This window comes from Silurus aristotelis, assembly GCF_946808225.1.
Source record: "Silurus aristotelis genome assembly, chromosome: 23".
NCBI classification, from domain to species: Eukaryota; Metazoa; Chordata; class Actinopteri; order Siluriformes; family Siluridae; genus Silurus; species Silurus aristotelis.
The window spans coordinates 6644057-6663440 of NC_139596.1; the positions used below are offsets into that span (position 1 = coordinate 6644057).

The 19384-nt window shown below is 38.2% G+C and overlaps 1 protein-coding gene across 1 annotated transcript in view; it reads right to left on the minus strand.

Moving 5' to 3' along the window:
- Nucleotides 1-19384, minus strand: part of pnpla7b (patatin-like phospholipase domain containing 7b) — a 36316-nt gene that overhangs the window by 2441 nt on the left and 14491 nt on the right. Inside the window, exons 19-32 of the mRNA XM_083526795.1 lie at nt 11920-12051; nt 11650-11773; nt 11446-11559; nt 11288-11363; nt 8216-8365; nt 7853-7916; nt 7591-7759; nt 5379-5561; nt 5091-5209; nt 3980-4136; nt 3778-3894; nt 1137-1206; nt 920-1036; nt 687-835 (exon numbers count right to left, since the gene is read on the minus strand). Coding sequence (XP_083382921.1) covers nt 687-835; nt 920-1036; nt 1137-1206; nt 3778-3894; nt 3980-4136; nt 5091-5209; nt 5379-5561; nt 7591-7759; nt 7853-7916; nt 8216-8365; nt 11288-11363; nt 11446-11559; nt 11650-11773; nt 11920-12051 — 1741 coding nt within the window. The remainder of the gene's footprint in view (nt 1-686; nt 836-919; nt 1037-1136; nt 1207-3777; nt 3895-3979; nt 4137-5090; nt 5210-5378; nt 5562-7590; nt 7760-7852; nt 7917-8215; nt 8366-11287; nt 11364-11445; nt 11560-11649; nt 11774-11919; nt 12052-19384) is intronic.

The following is a 19384-nucleotide window of genomic DNA, read 5'->3' on the forward strand; positions in this document are numbered from 1 at the left end:
CCGTGCCTGCAGGCCAGAGCAAGGAAACAAAAGGCAATGAGGCAGATTTTGCTCTCGATATGAAAATCCAAACCAGATAATAATTATTACATTATTTTAGCTATGCAAAATACAATAAAAAAAAAAAAAGAAAAAGAATTCCTGTACAGTATACATAAAAGCTAGTTTGTTGCTGGTGTAGACCAACATTAAAACTTCATCTTCTTCTTTCAGCTGCTCCCATTAGGGGTCGCCACAGCGGATCATCCGTCTCCACACCCCCCGTCCTCTACATCTGCCCCTGTCACACCAACTACCTGCATGTCTTCCTTCACCACATCCATGAACCTCCTCCTTGGCCTTCCTCTTTTCCATCTTCCTGGTAGCTCCATCCTCAGCATTCTCCTACTGATATACCCTATGTCCCTCCTCTGCACATGTCCAAACCATCTCAATCTCACCCCCCCCTCACCTTGTCACCAAAATATCCTACATGCACTGTCCCTCTAATCAACTCATTTCTAATCTTGTCCATCGTCGTCAATCCCAACGAAAATCTTATCAACTTTATCTCTGCTACCTCCAGCTCCACCTCCTGTCTTTTACTTAATGCCACTGTCTCTAATCCATACAACATTGCAGGTCTCACCACAGTCCTATAAACTTTCCCTTTCACTCTTTTCATAATTTATTATATTCATACAAACCTTCACTCTCTCTGCTAAAGGATTTAGCCGTTTCCATAGCAGCCACCACCCGGATAGAGAGTCACCGTAGTTGGTTAGGTTGGTCTCATCCTGGCTGCCCACATCAATCGCGATCACTACTTTGGCACCCATCGAGCGAGCTACGTCAGCTGCAAAGACAAAAACACACAGGTGTTATAGACCGTCAAACCCATAGCTATTCCAACACACACGTCACCAAAATACAATTCTACCAGGCAGGTTGTTGATATAGCCACCGTCCATGAGTAAATGGCCATCTTTCGGGTCACACAGTGGAGGCAAGTAGCCTGAGAGAGACATACTGGCACGGACGTATCTCCACAGAGAGCCTAACAGTAAAAAGAGACCAAATGAACATGAACACAGTTTAACAATGACAAAGAAAAACAGGAATGAAAGAACAGAAGGATGCAAAGGGTAAGCACTGACCATCAGTGTGCACTCTCATGGCGGAGGCGGTGATATCGGTAGTGATGTTAAAGTATGGAAGCCAGAGGTCCTGAAATAAATAAAGAAAGAAAGAAACAAATAAATAAATAACATCCTCAAAATTAAATATAGGCGTGCGTATAAAAAAGTTCACACAGCTGCATGTCTAATCACAGCCCCATAATGAGTTCATAAGATTTCTCACGGAAAATAATCCGATCAGGATGCCGCAGAGACAAGAGACATGTCCACGTCCGTTGAGGGAACAGAACTGAATGTGCTATACATCAATAACTTTAATGCTCAACAAGAAAGAACATGCAAGCATAAACCTAATTACAGGCCTTTGTTATATAATTAACATTTTCATACTGTACTGTATGCACAAATCCCTTAGCGAGCTTTTTACCAGGCTGGAGTGCTCCACAGGTGAATGCCTGCTGTAAAGAAGAAAACTAGGGAAATATCTAAAAAGCCTTCATGCTCCTGCCAAGCAACAAGCCCAGTTCTCTCTGCTGACCCTTTGAATGCACTGTAAGCTGTCTTTTAAGAAAACAAAGAGGTTTGTATAGAAGCGAAGCAAGTAATCAGGGCCAGAAAAAAAATATATATATATTCATGCCATGGCAATACAAATCAGAGCTGTTTTATAAGATAAAATTACAAAAGTATATATATATATATATATATATATATATATATATATATATATATATATATATATATATATATATATATTTTATACATTCACAATGAGTCCATGATACCAGTCCCTGTGTTAAGAGGTTGTTCGATAGTGAACCTTATCAGTACTTATTGCTAGTTTGGATCGTATTTGCTCCAGTTTTTTAAATAGATACTGGATAAAAAAGATAAAAAAAAAAAAAACTCAAACAAAAAAATTTATATATATATATATATATATATATATATATATATATAGATATATATATATATATAAAAATCACACCATATAAAATAGTACTGAAATTTATCTCAAAAATAAAAAAGTAATAATTTATGAAAATGTGCTAAATAAAATAAAATATGAATATATTAATTATTCAATATCATTATATAATTAAAATATAGCACTTTCCATGCAGCACACAGTCACGCCTCTAGAGGCCACTCTCGTAATGATAACGGACATTCTCAGCCTCTCCAGCAATGGACGCAAGCCGGAAAAACTATTGGAATGGGTGTTTGCAGATAGGTGATAGTTCCAGAAATCAACTATCAGTGCCACAATCTGCAAAACTGATGAATTGGTCGACCTCTAGTTGTTACTAAAGAAAGTTTATGATTTGCTCCTGCTAAACAAATAGAATTAAGATTTCAGCAATAACGTGTAAATGTTAAATACAGCATTTAGAATACGGAATCAATCCATGAAACTCTAAAGTGTTAACATGCACAATTAATAAAAGTAATGAATATTGTAGTACCGCAATTTCCGGACTATTAAGCGCACCTAAATATAAGCCGCACCCACTGAATTTTACAAAGATTTTTATTTTAAACATAAATAAGCCGCACCTGTCTATAAGCCGCACTGAAACTAATGAACTTTACACAGGCTTTAATGAAAGACAGTGCCTGTTACACGGCTTGTATCTAAACAGTAGCCTACCAAGAAAGTCATAGTTCACTGTCTTCCTCCTTCCTTTCACAACTATTTCTCTCGAGAGTTTATCTTTTGGCATCGTCGTGCGTTTGAAAATCACCATCGGTGAAGCTTTTCTCCCGATGCCGTGCAGCTCAGAACACAGGTGAAGTGCGTTTTTTCATGCCCGGTTGGAAATTTCATTGGTCTAATGTTATGGGGCTCAGTTTTTTTGGCTTGAAGTTTGTGAAACCGGAAAAAATACCCCAGGAAAAATCCATAAATTAGCCGCTTCGTTGTTTAAGCCGCGGGGTTCAAAGCATGGGAAAAAATAGCGGCTTATAGTCCGGAAAATACGGTAATTGATTAACAGCACTTTGTATTTGAAATTTGTCTAATTTTGGTGTGGATTATACCTTTGCTTACTTACATGTATGCAGTTCACATTGAAAGAAACAAATTTATGTTACCTTGTTACTTCTGAAACACTATTTATACTTTTTTGCTAAAGCGTATGGTTAATGTTCAATTTAATTTTATGTTATATCGCACTTTTAATGATAAACTTTGTCCCAATGCAGCTTTACAAAATTAAATGATTGAAATTAATTAAGATTTTGAATATAAATTTTAGCATCATAAATTAGTCCATATATGTTTACGCCTAATTAGCAAGCCAGTGGTGACAGTAGCAAAGAAAAACACCCCAAATTGGTAAATGAGAGTGAAACCTTGAGAGGAACCAAACTGAGAGAAAAAACCATCCCCATCCCTGTCTGATTATCGTTCCATCATTGTTGCTGTTTATTGGTGGACAATTGAATGCAAAACTGTTAATGGCAGTTGCTGCACTAAGCATTGTAAGTAATGTCAGTTAAGGAAACCTATTATCTCGGCCTGAAAAATCATAAACAAAAAGATTGTGTATTTGCTCCACATAAAAAAAACTTTTAACAAGGGCTAAGAGCAGGGCATTTAACATATTCTATACATGCTTCAAAAACAAACCTTAATCAAGCATTAAAAGGTTCACACCTCAATTTGTTTGTCCTTAAACAGTGCACCGATGCTGGAGTTAAAGGACGCACCGGTGAACATGGAGGTCACTGGATATGTCAGGTCCAGGATCTTCTTAAACATTGACCCAAAATCCTGGCAAGCAGATAAGAAACAAGCTGGTGAAAAAGAAAGACAGTTTAAAACAGTACTGCTGAAATGTATTGATTGCTCTTCTCACTATGGCCCATTCGCGTGCTCGGACTTTCATTCTGCTGTAGCTTCTCTCCTCGGCGAACAGCGCCCCCATCAGAGAGCCGACTGAAGTGCCACCCACCAGATCAACAGGGATTCCTGCTTCACCCAGAGCACGGATGACGCCCACCTGAGAACAGCCTCTGTGGGGTGGAGAAGGTCAGTCAGCTTAAAAGGACCGTAATATTGCACCAATACTGTGCACAAAAACTAGCTGATTACAAAATCAGATCATAGATGATGAGGGAAACATGTAATAAAACCTACTCATGTTTCATATTATCTTTTCACCCACCTTTAGTATATTCCAGAGTCTGATAGGTAAAAAGCACAGATAAAATAAACACCATCAGCAACTGGATGTATACACATACAACCACATCCAATTAGATGACAAAAATATGCATAGGACAAAATGTTCCAAGGCAATCCTAGTAAGTAAAGACGAGAAAATTCTAATTTTAAAGGAAAGACAACTATTTCTACGTTCTTTGTTTCAAACAACAATGTCTTCTCATTAACATTCCCTTAATTTTTTTTTTACTAAGCAAAAAGATCACAGTTCCACCCACTTGTTTCCTATAGCCTCATGAATTGAATTTTGACTCCAAGGTACCCCATGAATTTCATTAAACAAAATGAACTAATTGTTAATTAGCGCTGTGCTGTGTCATGAAGCTCTATGTTGCTTATGTAACACCAGGGTTCTGGAGAAACATTGTCTCATGTCGCACTGAAATGAAATGACAATAAAAGCTTCTTGACTTGACTTGACTTACCACAGCCTTACTGTCAAGTCTGACTATACTCCTCTGACCTTACTGGCATTTTTAAATGCATTTTTTTTTTTTATAGACCGTTGCATGAGACTGTTCACTTGTGTTCGTTTCTGGGTGGAAAGTATCGCACAGCTGAAATCTAAAGGATGGTGAGAATAGTGGAAAATATATTTTAAAAAGTCATTTGTTAAAATCAATGTACCATGAATATGGACATGTGTTTGACTGATGACAGCGGTGGCAGCAAGTGCTGAGTCAGTGAGCAAAAATGAAGAAATTAAATATATGAGATAAAGGGACAGAGAGAAAGAGCAGTACCTAGCACCTCCTCCCCCCAACACCAGGGCTATGGCGTTGCCTGTTAACAATCGAGCCAGGCGAGAGAAATCAGAGTGGCGGTCTGGAGGCTTCTCAAACACACGATGATAGAGCTCTCTCTAAGAGAATAATGGAAAAGCAGGAAGGATTAGAATGAGATTAGGTCACACACATATAATGATTGCAGAAATTCAGTGTAGTCGTATGACTTTCACTGGGGTAGACCTGGCTGTGAGACTCAGATCAGACTAGCATTTAGTTGTATAATGAGTATGTTGGTTTTGGCACCAGTTTGGGCAGGCTCCTGCGACTAAAAACCCTGCGAGGGCATGACAGGTGCAGGTGTCTTGAGATCCAGCTGCGCATGTTGAGCCACTCGGCTGTTCCTCTGGGTGGAGGTCCGTCCTCACGATGCAGGAGCACCAGCTGCTTCTGAGCACGAACTGCGCTGCCCTCCAACATCTGCTCCAGCTGCAGCAGACATAAAGATGCACATGAAATGTTAATAAGAGCAATGCTAATTAATTCTCAACAATGAGTAGTCAAATTTTCTGTATCAGCAGCTCTGACAGTAGTTGATATTAGAGGTGGACAAAAAAAACAAACAAACAAAAAAAAACTCCATGTGAAAAAATTACTGCACATATCACAAAAAAGTAAAAAATAAATAAATGTGACTATATGAATTATATTAATAAATAGTGAGGAAAATGAAGGACATGCATTCAAACCGACTAAACTACTACTCCCCTTTAACAAAGCAAAATCATTTCGATTTTCCTTAGGTAGACGTTAAATAAATCTCCAGTGTCAGTGATTTACAGGACTAGCTTCTGGACTGAGGAGTTCCTGGTCTTATTAAAGCAGAAATGGCATGTCATTTATTTTTTATTTTTTTTTTGGTTAATAGTAACATTTAGTGTTAAACAGGAAAAACTGTACAGTGAAACAAATTGCTGTGGTATAGAAGGACACTTTAAAACACTTTAAGTCATGCTGTAAATATAGTCAACCCTTGATATGTCATGGTTCGGAACTCAAAATCTTCTGAAAATTCGCTCATTTGGAACCTAACTCACAGGAAGTTGCGGATTATTTTAAAATTCGTTGGAATCCGCAGTGGGACCGAATGTTCAGGAACGGAAGTTTTCACTAACAAATTTCATAAATATTTTTAAAAACATAATTGTATTAAAGTGACATAACGTCTAGATTAATTCACTAAGGTACCATAGGGGTTGCGGGGGTGCGTCCAAAATTTTCGGTTACGTTCTAAGACCCCCTGCGAGGATCCGGGAACCACTGTACATATCAAATTAAATTTTTTAACACCAATGCCATTCACACCAACACATAGATTTTCTATCAAAATATGTGAGCATGTTTTTCATTCCCTACTAATTTCATAATAATGAATCAAAACTATAATAACCAGCCTGATAATGGTTCATTGGCTCCTAGTATTGATGTTATGCTTGTTTGTTAGCATTATATTTACTGTCCAAAATGCTAAGAAAGCATAAAATAAATAACATTTTCACACTTAAACATAAAAAAGATCTGAAAAATGTATATATATATATATATATATATATATATATATATATATATATATATATATATATATATATATATATATATACATATATACACACACACACATACACACACACACACCGTAATTTCCGGACTATTAACTGCACCCGCTGAATTTGAAAAACATTTTTATTTTGAACATTAATACGCTGCACCTGTCTATAAGCCGCAGGTTTCTACATTGAAACTAATGAACTTTACACAGGCTTTAACAAAACGACAGTGTCTGTTACACGGCTTGTATCTAAACAGTAGCCTACCAAGAAAGTCATAGTTCACTGTCTTCCTCCTTCCTTTCACAACAATTTCTCTCGAGAGTTTATCTTTTGGCATCGTCGTGCATTTAAAAATCACCATCGGTGAATCTTTTCTCCTGATGCCGTGCAGCTCAGAACACAGGTGAAGTGCGTTTTTTTTTTTCTTCTCATGCCCGGTTGTTTTCAGCGTGACGAATGATTCGCATTTCCTGTTGCCAGTCCGAGTGAGCGGCAGGTCAAACGTCAGAGGAACCTCATCCAGATGTATGATGTTCTTTTTTATGTTGTCTCACGTAGCACTTTGATCCTGGGGAAATGTTTTGGTCCATTGTGTGCTGCACCGAATATGATTGGAATGACAATAAAAGCCTATTTAGCTTAAAATGTAACTTAAATGAATGTGAAGCTAATCATCCAAGGTTTCCATTTGTGAGTTTTCTCATTTTCAGAATCTCAGGAGCTCTTGAATTTTGTTTTGACATACAATTTGATTGTATTCAGATTGAAAAAAGAGTTTCAGCATGTAACACAATCTATAAATTTAGGGCAGGAGACAGTTGTTCATAATCTATAAATAAAAAAATCAATCAATCAATCAATAAATCAGGCATCAAAAACAGTGTATAGTTAATATAGTGTGTGTGTACCTTTCCTACGGCAGGCTCCTGCTCTCCCAGGCCTACAATGAGAATACAGTCAGCCTGGCGGATACAGCGCTGGGTCCAGGGCGTCAGAGTGCTGTCTGACTGGTACACAACAATCCTGTGGATGTCCTCCTGCTGACCCAGCCAACTGGACAGCCGATACTCATGGACACTGGACATGAGACAAGACAGTTAAGTCCCAGAGATATAATCACTGGATAAGAGTCATTGTGGTGCGGGAACATTGATAAATAACCCGGCTGACCTGTCGAGTGCTGCGGTACCCAGACGCTGTTTGATGATGTCGCTGGTCAGAAGTAAAGTGGGGCCTTGAAAAAGGAGGAGGCCATGATCATTTTTTTTATTTAAACAGATATCCTGATGAAAACTTTTGGCTTACAAAAAAATTTAATAGTCTGTTTCCTCCCCATTTAAATTTAAATGTAATGTTTGTGAAGACTTTTGTCAAACGAAATGTCAGAATGGAGAAATGTTTTATATATACCGTATATAAAATAAGTTCCAAGATATTCAGAGCAACCAAGCCTAACAGAAAGTTGGCACAAAATGTAGCACAGATCATATTTTCTCACAAATGTTAGATTTAAGGAGGCTGTGAGGTGGTTACCAATAGCACTGAGCGCATGTTGCAGCTCCAGAGCGAAGGATGTCATAGGCACCTCATCCGAAACAGGCAGGATGGAAACAGTGGACAAATTGGAAACAGGGTTACCTGTGTCCCACTTACTGCCCACAGAATGCCGACCCAGACCATGAGCTGAGGAGATGCAGCCAGGAAAGAATAATTGTTGTTATGTGCAGTATCTCACAAAAGTAAGTACACCCACATTTCAGCAACCATTTTATTACACAGTGCATCTGGAAAGTGTTTGCAACGCTTCACTTTTTCCACATTTTGTTATGTTACAGCCAAAATGGAATATTCATTATTTTCCACAAAATTCTACAAATAAGTATAATCTATAAGTATTCATACCTTTATTATGACACTTAAAATGGATGGTGCAGGTGCATCAACCTGTTTGGAGTCCACCTGTGGTAAATTCAGTTGATTGGACATGATTTGAAAGACACACACGTCTATATGAGGTCCCACAGTTAACAGTGCATGTCAGAGCACAAACCAAGCCATGAAGTCTAAATAATTGTCTGTAGACCTCAGAGACGGGATTGTATCGAGGCACAGATCTCAGGAAGGGTAAAGAAAATTTTGGTAGCAGTGAAGCTCCCAATGAGCACAGTGGCCTCCATCATCCATAAATGGAAGAAGTTGGGAACCCCCAGGACCCCAGGAGCAGAGCCGCCAGGCCAAACAGAGTGATCAGTAGAGAAGAGCCTTAGTCAGGGAGGTGACCAGGAACCCGGTGGTCACTCTAAAAGAGCTCCAGCGTTTCTCTGTGGAGAGAAGAACCTTCCAGAAGAACAACCATCTCTGCAGCACTCCACCAATCAGGCCTGTATTGTAGAGTGGCCAGACAGAAGCCACTACTCAGTAAAAGGCACATGACAGCACACCTGGTGTTTACCAAAAGGCACCTGAAGGACTCTCTGACCAAGAGAAACAAAGATTGAACTCTTTGGCCTGATTGCCAAGCGTCATGTCTGAAGGAAGTTGAACTTCTGATTAAACTTTTTTACTTAAGTGAAAGTAAAGAAGTTTTGGCTCTGACATGTACTTAAGTATAAAGTAGTTATTACTTCTACCTGTTTTAGCTGTTAACTGGACCTCACATCATATTAATATGATATATGATATATGATATATGATAGATAGATCGATAGATCGATAGATAGATCGATCGATCTTTATTGTCATTGCATAGTACAGGTACACAGCAACAAAATGCAGTTTGGCATCTACCAGAAGTGCAAAAACTAGCAATCATGCAAATAGTGCAGATAAATATGTATCATATGTACAGCATGTGATATGCATGTAAGCATATGTACAGTGATTAAATATAAAGGCTATAACAGTGCAGAGACGTGTGGACAGAATTAAGAGCCTTTGCTATGTTTTCACACGGACAGTTAATGAGGTGATACCGGAGAAACTGCACCTCTTCAAGTCAAGAAGCTTATATATATATATATATATATATATATATATATATATATATATATATATATATATATATATATATATATATATATATATATATATATATATATATATATATAAAATCTTAGACATTTTACAGATTTGAAAGATGTATTGTTTTTATCTGTACGATCAATAAAAACAGTAATTTAAGTTCGTGTCGCCATTATGAGGGAAAAACCCACAAAACGCCACCCAGAGGGTAAATTGTGTAAAACATGACGGATTTGGTGTTTGATTTGAGACTTGGCACATAAATAAAACAAAAGTTTACTGAATAAAAATATATTTCGGTGGAGTTTATTTATTTATTTTATATCTAAGTAAAGAAGGGACGTCATGAATAAGTGTATGTTTTGCTGGAGGTTTTAATTTCGCCTCTTTTATATTTAGTTATTTATTTATGTATTGAAATTTTTTTTATTATAAAAATGGTAAAACAGAAATGCGCGCTGAATTGATAGAGCGTTAATAACATTTAGTGCCGTTTAAAATAATTCGAATTTTGACAGCCAAATATATATATATATATATATATATATATATATATATATATATATATATATATATATATATATATATATATATATATATATATATATATAAAACTAATTAAAAATGTTGTTACCTAATGAATGTATCCAGGCTGAAGATCCACATATAGAACACAAGCAGAGAAAAGATGATGATAAATGTGTCTGTTCTCAGTCATGTTTACATCACTGACTCCCTCTGTCTCATCCACATTAACCCCAAACTTCTTACTGCCTTCTGCCTGCTGATTCTTATCTCCGTAAAGAGTGAAAGTCAGGACTTTATACACCAGCGGAGTGAAAAAGACGCGCAGTAACAGGAAATCGGTTGTTCGGCTGAAATCAGCGCGCAGTGAAAAGAAAACATTAATATCACCAAATCAGTGGATTAAAACTAAAGTAACGAGCCTGTTTTAAAAATGTAAGAAGTAAAAAGTACAGATATTTGTGTAAAAATGTAATGAGTAAAAGTAAAAAGTTGTCTGAAAAATAAATAGTGGAGTAAAGTACTGATACCAGAAAAAATCTACTTAAGTACAGTAACGAAGTATTTGTACTCCGTTACTTCCCACCTCTGCTTTGGAGTTATAATAATTGTGCATCGACACTCTCCATCCAACATGATGTAGCTTGAGAGGTTCTACAAAGAAGAATGGGAGAAACTGCCCAAAAATCTGTGTGCCGAGCTTGTAGCATCACTCAAAAAGACTTCACAAAGGCTGTGAATACTTATGTAGGTGGGATTTCGGACATTTTTTACTTTTAATAAATGTGCAAAGATTTTAAACAAACTTCTTTCACGTCGTCATTATGGAATATTGTTCGTAGAATTTTCTGGAAAATAATGAATTTGATCTATTTTGGAATAAGACTGTGACATAACAAAATGTGGAAAAAGTAAAGCGCTGTGAATATTTTCCAAATGCACTGTATAATCATTTAATTTGATTTAAATTGATGTATACCTTTATTTTAATCAATAATAATATTTTATAATCATCAATAAGTAAAATACACCAATTTCACCCTACAGCCGTTTCCACACCTGATAACGGTGCACTGACTTGCTGCATGTTTCCCAGAATCTTCTGACCGAGGAGATGAATCAGCCTCGTCACAACCTGTGGAGAAAGAAAGGGTAAAGCTTCGAAAAGATCTCCATTTCTCTAAGGTTCCAGTGTTATTACTGCTGATTGTTGGAACCTGAGGGTATTTTCTTTTAATGGAGATCAGCGCTCCTTCAGGCAGCTTGGCCAGCTCGGAATCTCTCACTGCATGAACTGTGGTGGCTCGGTTCATGTGGGTCAGAGCTTCAACCTAGAAAACGATGTTAGGTTTCAGAAACTAATAGGGATCAGTAGCACAATATTAGCCTCTTTTAACTGTTAACAGCAGGAGCACTCCTACCACGCCGATGAGGTCGCCTCTCCCGTACTCTCCAGCCAGCTCTTTCTTCTTGTCCTCCCTCATGATGACGGAGCGCAGACGACCGCTCAGCACGATGAAGGTGCTGTCTGACTTTTCACCCTGCCTAAGAAAGAAAGAGAAAAGAGACAGATGCAGTCCCGATAGACACAATAGTTAATAGATAAATGTTTCGTAAGTTCACTTGTCATTTCACACTCTTCCGCAAAGACAAATTGAATTAAAAGATGAAGAGATGGAAAGAGAAAGTACCTATAGACAGCCCTTCCGGCCTCAACTGCCATCCAGTCGATAGCAAAATCAATCTGTCTGACGAAGGGCGAGACTCTGCGCACCACTGTGTGAGCCACGTTCAACACCACCTGTGGCTCCTCACGCATGATCCTGCACGTGTGTGTGTGTGTATTACATCAAACAGTCAAAACACACAATACAGTGAACACATTTATTAGCTAGTCCCTCACAGGTGTGGGTCCGAGTATCATGTTTTGATTTTCTAAAAACTGTTAGAGGTTGTAATATAATATACAGTATGTCTAGCTAGTTAAGTGAATAAATACAAGCTAAGCCAAACAAATGATTATTCCTCAGTAGTGGATGCTTGTGAAAAAAAATGTTACAAGTCTCCTTCCCAGTGGTTTCCTCAGATAGCACGTAATAAAATGTTATTTGAGACTAATCAGTGTCATGACATTAAAGGTCCTCCGATTGATCCACTGGCTGATTATTCGGGCCGAAGTTTTCTATTTTTGAATTAATCGACATCGGCAGATTGTGCTGAATTTAGGCCGATTATTAGGCAGGTGGCATACTCCCATACTAGCATGTGGCAGTAGTCTGTATTCAGCATTCAAACAAGGAAACCGGAAAAACTAGAACTGTAAATAAGTGATGGGAAGATCGTATCATTTTAGTGACTTGGTTCTTTGAATCTCGTTGATCAAAATAAAAAAAAAATTTTTTTAAAGTAATTTAGTTCATGACGTTTCTTTGATCAGAAATAATATAACGTTACATTTTCAATAAACAGATCCCCCAACACATCTACATACACGCACTTTGACTATAGTTCCAATAATAAAAATATGAAAATGAAGCTAAGGTCAAATGATTACCATTGTTCCTGTCCCGAAGAAACCCCAGCCTGCCTGCCTCAACGACTACCACCCTGTAGCCCTGAAAGACTGGTCAAAGACTTAATCACTGCATCACTACCAGAAACACTGGATTCTCTACAGTTCGGTTACCACCACAGCCGCTCTACTGAGGACGCCGTTGCTCATCATCTTCACACAACGATGAGTCACCTGGACTACAGAAAAGGGAATTATGCAAAAATGCTGTTTGTGGACTACAGTTCAGCGTTCAACACCATAATTCCCTCCACACTCAACTCTAAGTTGGAGGTCCTGAGACTCAACCTGCCCCTGTGCCAATGGATCTCCAACTTCCTGACAAACAGACCACAAGCCGTATGAGTGGGCAAACACACCTCATCCACCCTCACCCTCAGCACTGGAGCTCCCCAGGGTTGTGTTCTGAGCCCCCTGCTGTACTCACTGTACACATTTGACTGTGTGGGCACTTTCAACTCCACCACCATCATCAAGTTTGCTGACGACACTGTTGTGGTGGGCCTGATCTCCAACAACAATAAGACGACCTACCTGCAGGAGATTAAAAACCTGGAAAGAATATTCTGCTCAACGTCAGCAAGACAAAGGAGCTGATAGTGGACTTTAACACTAAACAGGAGCGGTCATACAAACTGCTAAACATCAGCGGGACCCCAGTGGAGAGAGTGGACAGTTTCCGGTCCCTAGATGTTCACATCACACAAGACCTGTCTTGGTCCTGTCACATCAACACCCTGGTGAAGAAGGCCTGGCAGCGTCTGTACCATCTGAAACGCTTAAGGGACTTTAAACTACCCTCTCAGGTGCTAAGGACCTTTTAAACTTGCACAATTGAGAGCGTCATGACTGGTAGCATCACTTCCTGGTTCGGGAACAGCACCATGAAGGACAGGTGAGTGCTCCAGAGAGTGGTGCGGTCAGCTAAACGTACCATCCACACCGAGCTCCCTGACCTGCATTACATCTACAGCACGTGGTACCGGACCTCAGCCATCCAGATAATTGACTATTTTCTTTGTTGCATTCAGGGAAGTACTTTCGCTGATTGAAAGCAAACAAAGAGTGAATGAGGAGAAGCTTCTTCCCACAGGCCATTCGGAGTTTAAATCAGGAAACACCCAGGATCTAGTACTGGACCTCTCTCTCCCCATCTTCACTCATTTCTGCACAACTTTTTTTGCACTATTACGACACCCTAACTCTGCACTGTCACTTCAACTCTGGACTCGAACAGCGCAGTGTCACTTTATACCACATCATACTGCACATGGACACTTTAAGGACAATCAAGCTAAATCACTTTATATATATTTAATGCCATACTCATTAATGCATATACATATATTTTCATATATCTTTTATAATTTATACTTTTGATTTATCTACTTTATTATTTTATCCTTAAATTCTATTCTTTTTTTATGCTTAAATGTTATACAGTCGTACAAAGCATTTCACTGCACGTTATACTCTGCATGTATGTGTAATGTATATGTGAAAAATAAACTTTGATTTGAAATTATGATAAACAAAACAAGTAGGTGACCTTTTATATCTTCTGCTCTGTGTATTTAGTTCTTTTGTCGCATGACTCACATATTTATTGTAACAATAATGTCAAGATGCAAACCAAAAAAAAAACTGATTTATTGCATTGTGTAGCATCTTGTTAAAACAATGTCAAAATTTTGACAAAAAAATAGACCTATTGCATTGTCTATGAGAGTCGCTTGACAAAAGAACGAACGAGTCGGACTAAAGGACTCATGAGATTAACTACTCAATTCTGTTTTCTGTGTAACGCACTGCATAGCATATACAGGAGTCACGTGACAAACGAACGAACGAACGAACGATTTAAACCAGAGGACTCATGAGACGAACTGCTCAATTCTGTAAATAACCTACGGAGATTTTGCGATGCTTTGCTCCTGCGCGTCCAGTAGAAAATGAACGAATCAATCTTTGAAACTACTCATTCTTTTGAGTCACATTAAAGACTCGTTCATGAACGCCTCATCACTACTGTGAATATATAACGCAAGCAGCGTTCACACCTTCCGCGATCATTAATAACGGATTCGTATAGCTTATTTCTATCATGTCTGCTATGGTACAAAAATCAAGAGCAAGAATGACAACAAGTGTCTGTGCATTATCATTTCGGATTTCTCTTTCTTGCCGATGATCTCCGCCTCCAACATGTAAAAAAACGGAGGAAAATCCACCGACTCAGACTAGAGTCAGACTAGAGCCAACAGTCTGGAACACACAAAAAAAAACCTGATATTGCCCGACGGCCAACCGTCAGCCTGGTGTTTCCCGAGTTCTTATCGTTCGTTCTTAATCTAGCCTTATATATTTCATTAAATACTGTATGATGCTACTTTTGGAGAGAGAATGAGAATAACATTTTGGAACTGTTGTAAGTGACACTTCAACCAGCTGTAGTTTAGCCTACAGGTAGGCACAGATACCAAAACCTGCTATCAAGTGCACTGATTGTGTCTTGTGTTGTTCAATAAATGTTAAATTTTTCAATTTCTGTATCACCTCTTATTGATTAACTGTTAAATTTAATGAGGAAAAACATATGAGGCAAAAATAAATTGGCAACATACTATTTATCAGCCAACGGCTGCCCTGATTTCTAAATATCGGCACCAGAGAAAAACCCATATCAGTTGACCTCTACTTTATATGTTTAAACATACAGTCTGCGTCACGTTAACAGGAAATTGTTTTTTCAATCTCTGGTTGCTGGACAAGATAAAAAAATAGCACTGTTCATGACAGCTGTGTAACATCAAAAAAAAGAATAGCCCAGGCTACAGTTTCCTCCACCTCTGCATTCAATCACACATGCAACCTCTGAGACATCTCAGACTGTGATATGAAAACGCAGACCAAGCAAGAAAACTTGCACTGAAATCTGAACCCTAACCCTAGATCTGGCACTAATAAAACAAGAAGAAACCATACTGTTCTATACACAACAAAATAAATGTCTGATTTCACACCTCAAATCAGGTTTTACATAGTCCCAACTGTCAGCAAAACATTCATCCTCATCGCTATCCATCCAAAACTGTTTGTCAAATGCAACCACAAGACCTCCACGAAAAATCAATGGATGACATTCTTCTGACATTAATCACCCGTGACATTTGCCAGAACAGTTGAGACCAATATCTGCAAGATTATTATTCACATGAGCACTTCACTGCATGGTAATTTCTCCCAGGAAGAGACCTTGTTTATGAGTGAATCACTACAGACTCCAGGATCACAGCATTGGTAATGAGCTGGTATATAATTCAAGTGTTCAATTATACACATGAAATTGTTAAGAATATAGACATAACTCTGGACTTGAGTTTTTGTCACATTCGCATGTGATTCTGACCTTGGAACTATATCACTTCCAATTCTCAAAAAAAGCCCACCAGTATCTCACAGTGTGATGTGTCCATAATAGATCATGCAGATCTTTTAAAAAGTGAATACACTCGAAGACTATGGGAAGGCATTTAAAGTCTATTTTAAATACAAAACAATGACACTAACTTAGAGTGAATCCGGATTGTATTCACTGAGATTCACTTTTTCCACATTTTGTTATGTTACAATCTTATTACAAAATGGATTCAATTCATTATTTTTTTGAAAATTCTTTCAAAAATTCTTTGTAAAATATATTAAAAGTAAAAAACTGAAGAAAATCACATGTACATAAAAATTCACAGCCTTTGCAATGACACCTAAAATTGAGCTCAGGTGCATCCTGTTTCTACTGATCATCCTGGAGATGTTTCTACAACCTGATGGTAAATTCCACCTGTGGTAAATTCAGTTGATTGGACATGATTTGAAAGACACACACGTCTCTATATGAGGTCCCACAGTTAACAGTGCATGTCGGAGCACAAACCAAGCCAAGTCCAAGGAATTGTCTGTGGACAGGATTATATCGAGGCACAGATCTGGGGAAGGTTACAGAAAAATTTCTGCAGCATTGAAGGTCCCAATGAGCAACATCTGTAAATGGAAGAAGTTTGGAACCACCCGGACTCTGGCAGGCCAAACTGAGCGAACGGAGGAGAAGCGCCTTAGTCAGAAAGGTGATCAAGAACCCGATGGTCACTCTGAAAGAGCTCCAGCGTTTCTCTGTGGAGAAAGGAGAACCATCTAGAACAACAACCATCTCTGCAGCACTCCACTAATCAGGCCTGTATTGTAGAGTGGCCAGACAGAAGCCACTCCTCAGTAAAAGTCCCATGACAGCACACCTGGTGTTTACCAAAAGGCACCTGAAGGACTTTTAGACCATAAGAAACAAAGATTGAACTCTTTGGCCTGAATGCCAAGCGTCATGTCTGGAGAAACCAGGCACCGCTCATCACCTGGCCAATACCATCCCTACAGTGAAGCATGGTTGTGGCAACATCATGCTGTGTTTAATTATGTTTTTTTAGCAGCAGGAACTGGGAGACTAGTCAGGATTGAGGGAAAGATGAATGCAGCATGGTACAGAGACCCAGCAACGGTTCATCTCTCAGCAGGACAACATGATAACAGAAAAACAAAGAAGTGGCTACAGGACGACTCTCTAAATCATGTCCTTGCATGGTCCAGCCAGAGCCCAGACTTGAAACCGATTAAACATTTCTGGAGAGATCTAAAAAAATGGCTGTGCATCGACGCTTCCCATCCAACTTGATGGAGTTGGAGAGGTTCTGCAAAGAAGAATGGGAGAAACTGCCCAAAGATTGGCGTGCTGTGCTTGTAGCATCGTTCAAAAAGGCTTGAGGATGTAGTTGGTGCCAGAGGTGTTTCAGCAAAGTATTGAGCAAAGGCTGTGAAAACGTACCGTATTTTTTGGACTATAAGACGCTACTTTTTTCCCCACGTTTTGAACCCTGCGGCTTAAACAAAGAAGCGGCTTATTTATTAATTTTTGCTGGGTTTTTCCCGGTTTCACAAACTTCAAGCCAAAAAACTGAACCCCATAACATTAGACAAATAAAATTTCCGAACGGAAACGAAAAAAGCACCTCACCTTTGTTCTGAGCTTCACAGCATAGTTTTTTTTTTTAAACGCACGACGATGCCAAAAGATAAACTCCCGAGAGAAATAGTTGTGAAAGGAAGGAGGAAGACAGTGAACAATGTCTTACTTGGTAGGCTACTGTTTAGATACAAGCCGTTGTAGTGCGTTGAGTCTGGGTGAAGGGAGAGCTCACTAACTCCAGTTGCAACAGAAATCATATAAGCACAGACAGGTTTCCAAAACTCGTGCTTTTTTATTATTCTTGGCAACAGCGTTACGGGTTAGTCAAAGAAACTTAGAAATGAGCATCAGAAAATAATAAGGACATATTCCTCGTCTTGAACACATGCAGTAATACCGTCTTTCGTTAAAGCCTGTGTAAAGTTCATTAGTTTCAGTGTAGACTTATAGACAGGTGCGGCTTATTTATGTTCAAAATAAAAATATTTGTAAAATTCAGTGGGTGCGGCTTATATATGTGTAGCTTTATAGTCGTATTTTTCGTTTTATATTTGTAATAAATTTGCGTAGATTTCAAACAAACATCTTTTATTTTGTCATTATGGGGTATGGTTTGTAGAATTTTCAGGAAAATAATTAATTTCATGAAATTCGGAATAAGCCTGTAAAATAAAGTGTCGAACTAGTGACTACTAAGTGAATACTTTTCCGGATGCACTGTATATATAATTTAAAATATAATAAAATATAAAACTTTAAACTAGATTTAACATTTTGCCCATAGAAAGAATACAAACATCATCTTTTATGGCTTTTAAGACACATGCATGTTCCTTTTGTTTATATGCAACTAACAAGATAAATGGCAAAAGCACATAAGAATTGCACTAGAAAAAGATTTTGTGGACAAATTAGTTCAAATTTGAAATTTTTGGTTCCAGCAAAAAAACTTATATAAGCAGAGGAACAGGCAAGATGCCACCAGACTGCCTCACACCAACATTTAAAAATAGAGGTAAAAGTTTAAAGGTTTGACCCAACATGGCTACCATTCCATACTTTAACATCATGAAATTCCATTTGAACTGCAGATAATTGGAACCATCACTATACAGCAAAACAATGACCCACATCGAACATCCAGGCTCTGTAAGCATTATTAAAGAGAGCGAACAGTTGGCTGGAGTGTTATCCATCAAGAAAAATGGCCTGTCCAATTCAATTCAATTCATTTTTATTTGTATAGCGCTTTTAACAATGAATATTGTCTCAAAGCAGCTTTACACAGATAATGTGGTGATTAAAAGTGAAAATGTTCTTTATAAGTTAGTTTGTCCCTGATGAGCAAGCCGGTGGCAACTGTGGCAAGTAAACACTCTGCTTTCATACCCCCCTGTCCTTTACATCTTCCTCTTTTAAACCGACTACCTGCATGCCTTCCTTCACTATATCCATAAACCTCCTTCTTGGCATTCCTCTTACAATTTGATTTATTAATATGGATAACTTGGACAATTTATCCAAGTAATTCATATTTATAAATTAAATTGTAATTAAAAAAATATCAAAT